The 13,351-nt window shown below is 44.4% G+C and overlaps 1 protein-coding gene across 1 annotated transcript; it reads left to right on the plus strand.

The window, feature by feature from the left end:
• The first annotated feature begins 2,938 nt into the window (after positions 1 to 2,938).
• On the plus strand, positions 2,939 to 13,351 carry LOC109465555. The gene is made up of 10 exons (XM_019762914.1): positions 2,939 to 3,074; positions 3,564 to 3,719; positions 4,681 to 6,078; positions 6,525 to 6,643; positions 7,734 to 7,931; positions 8,605 to 8,805; positions 9,513 to 9,675; positions 10,389 to 10,484; positions 11,623 to 11,787; positions 12,956 to 13,351. Exons 2-10 carry the CDS (start codon positions 3,569 to 3,571, stop codon positions 13,072 to 13,074), a joined length of 2,610 nt encoding a protein of 869 aa, XP_019618473.1. The 5' UTR covers positions 2,939 to 3,074; positions 3,564 to 3,568; the 3' UTR covers positions 13,075 to 13,351.

Raw genomic sequence — 13,351 nt, forward strand, 5'->3', positions numbered from 1 at the left:
CTGCCGCAGCGCTCCTGCCCCGCCCGGGCCGGCAGTCAACCGTCGGCAGCCCGCCAGCTGTGGTGATTCCAAGTGGAAGACAAATAAACCATTAGAACCACAGGGGTACGAACATTTCATTAGCACTACGTTAGAAAATTTTCCCGATATTTTTCTCTAATGCGAATTTTAAAAAAATCAAGAAACAAACAAGGTAGTGTAGAAACGCTCGCCTTTTGTCCAAGAGCACTTGTTCTAAGATTCAGAAGCCTTGCCATCTGTACTATAGAATGTTGCCGAAATGAAACTATCTGCATGGGTTTGTAAACTTTTTGTACAGTGGCGACATTGAACAGAGCTTTTTATATGACAGGACACTGTAATCATTGCTATATTTAGGAATCAGCTTCTATTGTCAGAAATTTTCCCCTTGTACGTTGCCATGGTTACCAAAACAAAAAAGTGTCATAACCTTCTGAAATTACCTCCCGTGATCTAATCATGCTGTTAATGCGCATGCGCAGTTAACTGGTTGGAAGTACGTAAGAAGGCCTCTGATTGGTGCATTTCAGTCAACGATATCTAATGAATGGCGCGTGTCAAAAGTTCGGGCGTTATAAGATACATAGAATACCGAGAACCCACATGACTTCATCTGTCACCTGTGTCTTTGGAAAAACCCCTTTATTTCCGGCGATATATCCTTGTGTTTCGTAGGGATACTCACTGAATGCAATTTTGCATATAGTCGGTATGATTTTAGATAAACATTCCATCTTGTACTAACTGAAAAAACGCGAACGAGCCATCTTAAAGTCTCTATGAAGATTTTTGATTATTTTTTTAAATATATATTCCAACATTTCATGACTAGACTTGGTGAAGGCACACTCAAGTTATATCAATTTAATTTATGCCGCCACCAACGCAGAGGACAAGGACAAGACAATACTCATTTTCACTTGAGTAAGGTGAGCAAAGTGCATGCCTTTCCCAAGGGCACAAGATCGGTGGCATGTCAGGACTCGAACCCGAGACCTCTTGGTGCCGAGTCAAAAACTCTCCAAGACTGTCGATTGTTTATACAACGTATTAAACTCTGTGAAACTTCCCTCTGAAACTGAAACTGTCTCATAAACAGGTCTCGTGAAACTCAGCTGATCGAAACCGTCTGCCCTCAGATGTCTGTCTCGGTCATGACTAGTTGTCATGTTTTCAAGTTCATACACGTTGGGGCAAGACATACATGCTCAGGCTTGCTATATTTTATAATCATTACTAGGTTATAGCCATCGTACAACATTCAAGAACACCACAAACAAAATGTCAAACTTATCTGCGCTTACTGCCATTCCAACATTTTATGTTCTTTGTAAAAGCCATAGACAGAATTTGGCATTTCGGTTGACTAGAATATTCTCGAGAAGGCTGAGAAACTAAGAATTGATATGAAAATGACGTGAAGATTTTAGACAGTCCATAGGACTTTTAGACAGTCCATAGGAAACATAACTAAGACAAACTAAGCTTATGACAATGCATCAATTAGCTCATGATGTTTGAGCTCGTATATAGTCCGTTCGTTATGTCTGAATAGTGTGTTTGATTTCTCTCAACATGTAATCACGAGTTTTATTATGATGCCACCAACAGAGAGGACAATACAGTACTCATTTTCACCTGACTGAGAGTGCCTGTTCCAAGGGCACAAGGTCGGTGGCATGGCAGGGTTCGAACCCGGGACCTCTTGGTTCAGGGACGAACACTCTACCGTTACGCCTCACGACCCCACACAGTGTCTCCACTTCCTCATACGTCACTGGGAGTGAAGAAAGGGCCAGAAATAGACAGGAGTCAGGAGGAAGGGAGGAACCGAATAGGTGTGTACAGGCACGCCAAGGCCGTTATACACAGAGACACTCAATATTCCCAGAAAAACACTCACCTATGCACGTCACAAGGACTATTTTGAAAAGGTGTGGACACGACAAGGCCATTATTCCTACCTGGCACCTTTGAAAAATCAAATTATTTAATTAAACAGGCCTACGTCAGTGGGAGTAACAATACATAGACTCACTTATTCCAAGAAAGACACACACATATACACGTCACAAGGATGAACATGAAAAGGCATGGACACGACACACCAAGGCCGCTATTTGTACCTGGCACCTTTGAAATAAAACATGCCGATTGATTGATTAATTGATTGATTGATCAGTAGGTGTAACAATACAGAGACTCACTTTTTTTTTTCAGAAAAACACACACATAAAAACGTCATGAGGACGAAAACGTAAAGTTACTCATCATGTGACGCGAGCATCAGGTGATTATGGTGAAATTTTACCTGTCCACGACTGAGAAATGGACTAAACTGTTTACACAAGTACCGTACGTACTGCGATAGTGTACGTAAGTCATTGGAAGACTGAGTTTGAATTGGCCCAAAAATGTAGCCTCCATAGCATGCCAAAAACTGAGGGGTTATGGGGTCTTCGGGGTCTTTGGGAGCTTTTATGTGCTATTTTCTGATTGCATATAGACAACATAGCCGGCCTGATTGAATTACCCCCGTTTTTTGAACTGGGCTGATCAGAAAACAACCGAAGACCACCATACCCCCAGTTCTATATAAGCCTGCTACGGAGGCTACCAAAAATGTGCTCTCGACTATCCGTCACTTCACTGACAAGAAAGGAAAACACTGGACTTTATATGTTGTATAAAGGCGGGGTTCCCCGTCGTCTACTGCTGACTTGTCCCTTGAACGAGGTCGCCGAACCCTCACCCGGAAATATCATATATCACCAGCTGTCAGAACCCAAACTTAGTTAGAGTCGCCCCCATGACTACATACATGACATCACTTCTAATTCTGGTCAGGCGGAAACAAAAGCCCAACGTGCTATTATGTCATAGTTTCGGCCGTGTATGCATTCTACAAATGTGTGTCAGAGGGTTCTGAGCGTACCCCCACTTTAGAGTCATACGGCGCCACCGATAAAGCGATACAGTGAACTAACTATACGTCGAGAACTCAAAACTACAGACGAGAGAGAACGGAACAGACCAGTTGAACTGAGGAACAGGTGAGTTACAAGTATTTGGTATTCATTGTAAGATTTAATGTTACATGTTACATTTTTTCACTGATACTGTTTTTTTTTCCTGTCATACATGTTCAGTCGCGTTGTGTTATCTCAAGAAATAGTAATTGTTGTTGTTTCCAGTTGAGAACTTCTTGAAAAAATCTGTAGCCTCTATCAGGCTTCGGAAAGCGGCTGGGACGAGTAGAAATTGGCTAAATATACAGATGATATGCCTCAAGAGTTGGCGCTTAGAGAACAGTTCGCGTCTATTTGGCCGATTTAGGTCTACTCTTTCCAGCCGCTTCCCGAAGCCTGATAGAGGCTAACAAATTTGTGACGTTGAAAGAGGGAGTGTGATCAAATTCAACATTGAGTAAGCTGTGTAGTTGACAGACTCTCTAAATACTGTTGTCATTTTTACGCGTCTGCTTCGTAAAATACTGTCCATTATAGCAGTGCTGAGTTCATTTCGTTTCGTTTTCATTTTAGTTACGATGGGTTGGGAAGAAAAAGAGTTCGCGGCTGTGTTCTACAGCGAGCCCGGTGTGCTGGGCTTCCTGGCCAACGTACTGTCGGCCTTCCTGGCGGCGGTGGGGAACATGATAGACCCCGGCGAGCAGACCGTGGTCGGTACGGTCATCACAGGTCAGTACGTAGCTAGTGTGCCGTTTAGGTAGGCTGGGAGCCAGACTAGCATCGGGCCGTTAGCCTAGTTATAAAGCCAGCCTATACTAGTAGAGCCGTGTGGGGTCGTGTGGCGTAGCGGCAGAGTACGCAACTCGGAACTAAGATTCCCGGGTTCGAGTCCTGACATGCCACCGATCTTGTGCCCTTGGGAAAGGCACTTAACACGGCTTTCCTCACTCAGCTCAGGTGTAAATGAGTATTGTCCTGTCATGTATTTGTCCCATGTTGGTGGCGGCATTAATATAGTTGAAAAAAAACTTGAATATGTCGTCACCACGTCTGGTGATTACATGTTGGAATAAAAAAATAGAGCCGGCCAACTCCCCTCGGGCTCAACTCCCCCGTACTACCCTAGCGGTAATTTAGATTGGCGGACGTAGTGCTTTTGGCTACCGAAGGAAACCGGCTAACGGCCCGATACTAGTCTGACTCCCAGGGTACCGTTTAGGACGTTGCCATTAGCGTTTCCCTACTTCATACACCTATTTCAAACCCAGTAAAAACTAGTACCATGTATGTTGTAGAATATAGATTTATGTATGTTGTAGAATATTTTTGTATATCTACGTCTAGCATTATACTATATTCTACAACATACATGGTGCTAGTTTTTACTGGGTTTGACTTCTTTTTAGGCAATGGAAGACGAATTTACCCACTTCTTTCATAATATGTGGGTTCTTTGATTTTAGTAGTAAAATTGTTTTTTTGTGGTAAGGAATGGTGGGGAAGTAAGGGAGCATTTTGGACACGGTGGTAAATAATTGTTTTCAAGTGATGTCGTCATAAAATGGACAGTTAGAGATGAAATGAATTTCGTCTTCCACTGCAATATTTACAAATCCTTGAGTCAATAAAGAATCTGTATGTTGAACGTTGCCCTGTATGTTGTGCCCCCCTCCCCCCTCCTGAAATGCAGGTGTGCACCTGATAGTTATCGGCGGGTTCGTGCAGCTGGTGGCCGGCCTGCTCAGCTTCCGCAAGTACGACCACCTGGCCGCCACAGCCTTCGTCACCTTCGCCGCCCTCTGGAGCAGTATGGGGGTTTTGAGGATCCTGGAAGCCACCTCCGGCGTCACCGTAACCTCCGCAACACTCCCAGGCCTAGTCTCTTACGCATGCGTGGCCCTAGTGTTATCCGTAACTTCAGCAACTACTAACTATATCATGCCACCTGTAGCCCTAACCGCTGCAATTTTGCTATCGTTTGAAACTGTGGGCTTGTACCACGTCTGGGGCAAGAAAGTAGCGTTCGCTTTAGAAGTTATTTTGGTCCTTATAGCCCTGTACGGGGCTACAGCATTGCTTTTGAAGGGGGTTTTCCAACGATGGGTTATTCCGGGGTTCGGTAACGTTCCTTTCAATGTTTTACTGTTTGGTACTAAGGCGGGTGGATCAAAAAATAAATCGAAAGAAGAAGAGAAAAAGAAAAATACTAAATACGCTGAGCCCATGGGGCTAGGTTATCTTAGTAACGTAGCCGTAGCCGCCATTTTTGCTTTCCACTACCTCGGTTTTACCGTGTCTTTTCCTACCGCCACACCGTGGATCGGTCTCGCGCTGGTTTCTCTCATCATTGCCGCTTACTATTCCTTCTTACGGAATGATGCTTTTCACTGCGTCATGTTCGGTTCCCAGGCTACGTTCTGGCTCTGCCAGGCCGCGGGATTGGCTGCTTATAGCCTCGCAGGTGAAAACCACGGTCTTCGGTCCCCTCTGCTAGGTACGTGGGCGTTCCTTCCTACATTCTTACTTCTTATCCTGGTTTCTCTCACCAAGGACAAAGTGACGCTAGCCAACAATTTAGTCTTCGCTCTCTTGTCCGTGGCGTGGTTCTCTGTCATCCCCCTAGCGGGAGGGAAGTACGCTGCAGGCGCCCTGTGTGCCGCTCTCTCCCTCCTCTCTCTGTACTCCTCCTTCGCAAACCTCATCAACTCCGTCGCGGAGAAGCCAATCATGTGGGTCGGCTCAAAATCCGTCTCTATGGCAACGCTCCGTGAAGGTTTGCAGAGGTTTAGATGTTGCCAGCCCGACCCTGAGACGAACAGTAAGAAGAACGCAGACGACAGGTGCAGAGAGGACAGCGCTGACACACTGGCTTTCCTCAGCAATGCTGTCGCGGCGTGGGCAGCGCTGTCCGGCAATAGCGTCGGCACAGCTGCTGTCCACATGGCCTGGATTGTTGGAGCTGGGATTCTGGTACAGCTGCTGTCCGCCTTGCTGTCACTGAAGGTCAAGACTACCGCAAAGCCTGCCGGGATGGTGTACCTAGCGAATGCTCTGATGTGGGGAGTCTGGACACTCGTGAGGTTTTCAGGTACTACCTACACCTTTTCTACACCTGTACTATCTACCCCCGTTCTACACCCTACACCCATTCTACACCCTACTGACCCCTACTACTTACACCCATTCTACACCCTACTACCTACACCCATTCTACACCCGTACTTACCTATACCAATTCTACCCCCATCCATACTTACCTACACCCATTCTACACCCGTACTTTCTTACACCCATTCTACACCCGTACTTACCTACACACATTCTACACCCGTACTACCTACACCCATTCTACACCCGTACTACCTACACCCATTCTACACCCGTACTACCTACACCCATTCTATAGTTTCTTAATTTTCTGTCACGTATCTTGCATTGTGTATTGTTGATTTTGTGATATATGATATCTTACCAACTACACAGAACAATTTATATGTAATGATCTTTAAATGCTCGATTCATTTCGTTTTTCAGGATATATTTTCCCAAACAACTCCGCGCTGGACAACCACCAAGACAGCCTACTAGTCGGGGTCATCGTCCTAATGGTCATTAACCTCGGTAGTATTGTGTCCTCCTGTATCGTCAGCAAGGTGAGAAGGCATTGTTGTGATCTAGTCTTAGCCTCTACCAGGCTTCAGGAGGTGGCTGGAAAGAGTGGAATTTGGCCAAATAGCTCAATAACATGCCGGGGGAGTTGGGTTGCCGCAACTGACTTTAGCGGACCAACTCCCCCAATAATTTCCAGCCGCCCCCCAAAGCCTGGTCGAGGTTAATCTATTCTTTCATTTAATCCAAAACTCATCATATTTTCATACATGACAATTTGTGGAATTTGTGGAATGTGTTTTACATTGTTAGTCCATGGGCCAGTCCCCCAAATTTCACATATCGGTACCACCTGAGTTGGCAAATTCTCATTATGGTTTTTGAAAAGTAGGGTGTCTGTGGAATATTTTTCAAGGTCAGATAGCAAGGTCAAAGCTGTCAATGTGCAACGGCTATCATATAAAAAATATTCCACAGACACGTTACTTTTCAAAAACCATAATGAGAATTTGCCATCTGGTGGAACCAATATCTCTTCTGGCCCATGGATTATATAACATCCGTGTCCATAATATCACCAGGGTCCATAATATCGCCACCTAGCTTGAGAAACAGTGTGCTTTTAAGATATTTTTACTGCAACATACTTTTGGTATGCACCCTGCACAACTCAAATGTACATACCTAGGGTATATTGCAGTAAAAATATCTTTAGGCCACACCAATTTAATTTGTTGGTTCTCGGATTTTTTCATGAAAAATGTACAGCGACAGGGCGAAAAAAACATGCCCAAATGGTAAAGCTAAGGCTGGAAAAAGGGATTGAGAACAAAGCTATGACTATACATGCTAAAACATTACTGTTTTATAGCCTATGTATCAAGGATCAATTGTTGATGTTACTGATTTCTAATTAACAAGAATTAATTTTTTTTTTTCATTTTGCGATTTTTTGAAGCGGAGATTCCGAGAACCAACAAATAAAATTGGTGTGGCCTTAAGCACACTTTTTTTCAAGGTGGCGATATTATGGACTATGGTGATATTATGGACACAGATGTTATATATGGCCCTCCTACAACTTTCTAGCACACGGTTTGAATACTGCCTTACTGAATACACTGTTTTCCTTAGATCTGGTTGGTGACCACAGTGCTAGCAGAGGTTGTACAGGTGTGCCTGCTGCTCCACACCCTGGACAAGCTGCCCGCACATCTAGCGGAGGCGTGGCTGGGCCTGCTGGGGGTGGTGTGTCTGTACGGGGCGGGGGCAGGCCTGCAGGCCGCCGTGTGTGGAGTGGACGTGCTACCGGGCCGGGGGCCCGTCTGGCAGGTTTGTTTGTTTGTTTGTTTGTTTGTTTATCTGAGCCATTGTCCGATTGGTGTGCCTACCATTGATGGATGGATGGATGGACGGACGGAAGGGATGGATGGATAGATGGATGGATGGATGGATGGATGGTTGGATGGATGGATAGATGGATGGATGGATGGATGGATGGATGGATGGATGGATGGTTGGATGGAGGGATGGATGGATGGTTGGATGGTTGGATGGATGGATGGATGGATGGATGGATGGGTGGATGGATGGATGGATGGATGGATGGATGGATGGAGGGATGGATGGATGGATGGATGGATGGATGGATGGAAGGGTGGATGGAAGGGTGGATGGATGGATGGATGGAAAGATGGATGGATGGGTGGAGGGATGGATGGATGGATGGAAAGATGGATGGGTGGATAGATGGATGGAAAGATGGATGGATGGATGGATGGGTGAATGTAAAGATGGATGGATGGATGGATGGGTGGGTGGATGGATGGATGGGTGAATGGAAAGATGGATGGATGGATGGATTGATGGATGGATGGAAAGATGGATGGATGGATGGAAAGATGGATGGATGGATGGATGAATGGAGAAAAGAAATGAATTTGTTCCGAAACGTTATCACAATTTCTTACTTCTTGTTGAACCCCCCTATCCTTAACACATACAGGTAAACTCGGACACGGAGGAAGAGTCCAGTTCCGGCCAGCTGACCATCCCCACGCCGTCCTCCAGGAAGACCAGCGGGCTGCGGACCATCGCGGATATCCTGGACGGGGGCGGAGTGTGCGGCATCCCGACAGACACCGTGTACGCCCTGGCAGCCTCATGTAAACACCCGGACGCCATCAAACGTATCTACCACGTCAAGGTGAGTACTAGTACCCCTCATAGAAGGCTCGTTCTCATTCAACTGTGCAAAGTGCTTTCGCCACTCTTTACGACTAGATCACGGATCTCATCATTGCTTTCTTCACTTAAATTTTTCCCACTTACCCTGAGCGCCAAACTAGTATCGGACCATTAGCCGTTTTCCTTCGGCAGCCAAGAGCCCTTCGTCCGCCACGGAAGAGTGGTGCCCAGGCTACTTGATACTAAGGCCACAGCAAGTAATTTCTATGGATGACATCAGCGCGTGCATCGATTTTCGCCTGATTTTGGGAAAAAACAAGAAATTTTTTTGCCCCCGGACAATGGTCAACACGCCGAAATGGGCAAAGATGTCTGTTGCCATGCCGGAAGGTGGATGGCAGACAACTATAAAGAGAGGAAACAAGAAAAGGCTCTGATTTAATGATTTGTTTTTTACTTTGATGCAGTGATATGTGATGCTGGATGTGTATATGTGGTGTTTCCATTAAATCAAAACCATTTGTACAATGATTGAGCCGAAATTTCAAAATGTGGAAACCTTGTTCTTTGGCCCGCCTTGTTTTTTTTTCGTCCGCTCGCATTAGATTTGGGGTCTGAGGAGGATGCCATCCATAAAATTTACATGCTTTGGCCTAAGTACAATAGTTGTGCTCAACGAAGGAAGTGAACTTTATACTAACATGAGTTCTGACACGTTCTGTTCAGAGCCGCCCTGCTGAGAAGCCGATCTGTGTGTGTATCTCGCACCTGGGTCAGCTGGAGGCGGCCCGGCCCGGGTTCAGCCCGCTGCTGTGGGACTTCATGCGCCGATGTTACCCAGGAGGAATCAGCTGTGTGGTGCCTAAAGGAGACTGGCTCGCCAACCTAGGTACGTAGGTTCACCATTTGCATTTTATAATGGATTGTCCACAATATAATGATAAATGCACAAACAGTTCAACCTTCTTTCTGCTTGCTCCACAGTTTAGTTACATTTCATGCTATAGATAAATTCAAGTTCATTCTAGAAGGTAATAACCCTTAATGTGTACAAATAGGTAGATATGTCAAAGAATGTTTAGACCTTAGTATGTCAGCATGTTGATTCATCCATAGTCTTGTACATGTACGTAGGTCAATTCTTTTGTACCCACGTGTCTGTCTATATGTTTATTCATTCGACCGTATGAAAGTCGCTGTACTGTCGTTGTGTCAATAAAGTTCTCTATAACATTAGGCCACAGCAAGTAATTGTTATGGATGACATCAGCTCCTGAATTAATTTTCGAACTGTTTAAAAAACACAAGAAATTTTGTTGCGATGGTGGCTATATGTCGATAATGGGAAACTATGTCGTAAACGTCTATCGGCCAGAGACCCTCAGTGATCCAGCATACTTGAGGCACAATTGCTCACGTTTGAAGTGATGACACTGACAACTCTAAGTTGTTCCATTGCATATGAATACCCAGTGTAGCAGCTGCAATTGAACCCTAACCTACATGTACGCAATAGTATATATACTGTAGCATATGTGAATCGTTTCAAAACGCAAGTCTTAATCTCAGTACTTCATCTTACTACTTGCTGCGCATGTGCAGGTCTGGGTGACGCTGTGAGTTATATCGGCACGAGTGACAGTATCTGCATCCGGGTACCTGACAGCACGGCCACGGCTCATCTCGTGTCCATGACAGGTGGGTACAGCAATTTTTTTTTTTTAATTTCCAACATGTAATCACAAGACGTGGTGACGGCACACTCAAGTTTTTCAACTTATATTAATGCCGCCACCAACACAGGGGACAATACAATACTCATTTTCACCTGAGCGAAGAGAGGAAAGTCGTGTAAAGTGCCTTTCCCAAGGGCACAAGATCGGTGGCATGTCAGGACTCGAACCCGGGACCTCTAGGTTCCGAGTCGAGCACTCTGACGCTACGCCACACGACCCCAAAACAGGTGGGTACAGCAATATGGAAAGGGCGTTTACTAGCCTCTATCAGGCTTTGGGAAGCGGCTGGAAAGAGTAGAAATTGGCCAAATAGAGAGATGATATGGTTAGGGGAGTTGGTTCGCGCTAAGAGAGTAGTTTGCCGCTCCCGAAGCCTGTCGGGGGTCGCTACGTTCTTTTACGTCCAGTAATTGCTACTTAATAGTTGTCAAGTAGCTAAATTATCATTTTATTGCGGTAACCAACTCCTCTGGCATATCATGTATCTATTCGGTCCATTTCTTATACTCTTTCCAGTCGCCTTCCGAAGCCTGGTAGAGGCTAGTGTTAACCAGAAGATCTAGCTTTCCTGTCATTAAATGAAACCTGAACAGGGCTTAGAAATATTAGAGCTTAGCCGTACTTTTTTCAGAAGGATGGGTAACCAGCTTATCACATATGAAAAAGCAGTTGTTTAAATTATACTAGAAGCAAAATGCTGTTGTCATACTAGTTTAGAATCAAATGGCGTTTTGAAGTATTTTGTCGGTCTATTTAAATCTTAGAGACTGCATGTTAAAAAGATAGCTAAACATCTAATGTTGCCACTGACATATATTCTGTGCGTAGTTTGCCGCATGGACATATTCTGTTGTAAGTAGAATGACTTTACGTATTTAGCTTTGTTCGATCTTAATTGTAGTAGACCATACGAAAGTCCATGTACTTTTGCCGAGTCAATAAAGAATATGTAATTAATATAATATGTAATATCAATACTATTGTATAATAATATAATCTGTTTCAATACTGTTGTATGCTTATGATTTGCAATTAGCCTCCGGGCACGAATTTGCAATAAAACTTCTAAAACTTCTATTATGTAATATCAATCTCCCTAGGCCCCCTGGGCATCACGTCAGCTAACCCGAGCGGGGAGCCTGACTCCACCCACCACGACATGGTCCTGTCCTCCCTGGGAGACAAGATAGACGGCATGCTGTGTGACGGACCCTCCAACGAGTTGGTAGCGTCCACTGTCGTCAACTGCATGAAGATAGACGAAGGTGGGCGCCAAATTCAATGTGTTGTTTATGTTTATGTTTATGTTCATGTTCATGTTCATGTTCATGATGTACATTTATATAACTGATATTGCTGATATAACTGTGTCCTGCAATGGCCAGCATGTGGGCAATACTTTACAGGTGGCCTGTCTTAGGGTTTTAGACGGCAAACCGTAAGCCAAGCCACCTGTCAAGTATCGCTCACATGCTGGCACGGTGGTAGGACACAGTTTATTTCAGAAGCCGTAAGCTGGGTCATTGTAATTTTAGAAATGTCGCTTTGTATGAAGAAAAAAATGATAGCTTGGACGCCAGTCAGACTTAAGCGGCAAAAGTGCAAGAGTGGGTATTTTGAATCCTACATGTATATGTCTGAGCCGAGTGTTAATGAATTGTCACATTTTGCCCCACGGGGCTAAAGACATGTTGACAATAATATAACGTAACATTATAAATATATATATATATATATAGACTTCTAGCGTACTCTAGTACATTCGACTTCCTCTCACTTCTTAGTAATAGTAGAAATATAGGAGGCTGTGTGATTAGTAAGAGTTGGTTTGTCAACAACTATAAAGAATATATTATAAATTTCCCTGTACTATTCAAATATTTGAAGTGGAGGCATATACTTAACACATAACTGAAAAGAATGATTCTATCGCTATCACACAAAGGGCAATCTGAATTTCGTCTTCTACTTTAGGCCACACCAAGTAAATTTTATGGATGACGTCCTTTGGAGACCCTAAAGCTAATGCGAGAGGGCGAAAAAAACAAGAAGGGCCCAAGAAAACAAGATGCCTTGATTAGAAATATACTAAGAGACGACAAATGTTAGGACACAAATTGAATGAGGTGACACAGTGTAACAAGCAAGAAGTCTTTTATTCATCATCAAAACAGCAATAAATCAGGTGGAACAGCAGTTGTCGTCCTGCCCTGTTTTCGCATTACGGGTTTCACGTCAATCTAACGATTTGCGGCACTGTCGTAACTCTTTGCTCATAGTTACAGAAAGCAGGATTTATTGTTGTTTTTTTCTAGGAACAGTTCAAAATCAATGCGCGCGCGGACGTCATCCATGGCCTTACCTAAACTTTAAAAAAAAATTGGCAGATCATGAGTTAACTGTTCTAATGGTTGTTGTTCTGTCCCCCTCCAGTCGGCATCTCGTTCTTCCGTGTGGGCTGTACTCCTCAGGAGCGGGTGGAGCAGCTCTTCGCACAGGCCAAGGAAGCAGTCCAGCATGCGCAGTTGGAAGCGTCCATCAACTCCCTTTAGACAGAACACGCCTAAAATTTATGAAAAACTTAAACTTTTCTCCAACTCAAAATTTGACTCACCAGAAATTTTCGACTGAATCACTCAGTCTTCCTCAGCTATCTGACCCAAATGCTGTGGACACGTGATTTTTCCCACGTGTGACGTCAGCAAAGGGTCAAAGGTTGTCTGAAGTCGATATCGCCCCCCGTCCCGGTTGAGCGATGGTTGAAGTTTTTCATAATGTAATTTACCAACTCAGATGAACTTTCATGCTGACGCCTAAAATTTTTTAAAT

Source organism: Branchiostoma belcheri, unplaced genomic scaffold, assembly GCF_001625305.1.
Source record: "Branchiostoma belcheri isolate BF01 breed outbred unplaced genomic scaffold, Haploidv18h27 scaffold152, whole genome shotgun sequence".
NCBI lineage: Eukaryota > Metazoa > Chordata > Leptocardii > Amphioxiformes > Branchiostomatidae > Branchiostoma > Branchiostoma belcheri.

Excerpts from the sequence above, each read along its gene's own strand:
- LOC109465555 (XM_019762914.1), top strand. The coding sequence starts at position 3,569 with ATGGGTTGGGAAGAAAAAGAGTTCGCGGCTGTGTTCTACAGCGAGCCC. Across the intron at positions 3,720-4,680 it reads GGTCGGTACGGTCATCACAG|GTGTGCACCTGATAGTTATC; the intron begins GTCAGTACGTAG and ends CCTGAAATGCAG. Across the intron at positions 7,932-8,604 it reads GCCGGGGGCCCGTCTGGCAG|GTAAACTCGGACACGGAGGA; the intron begins GTTTGTTTGTTT and ends TAACACATACAG.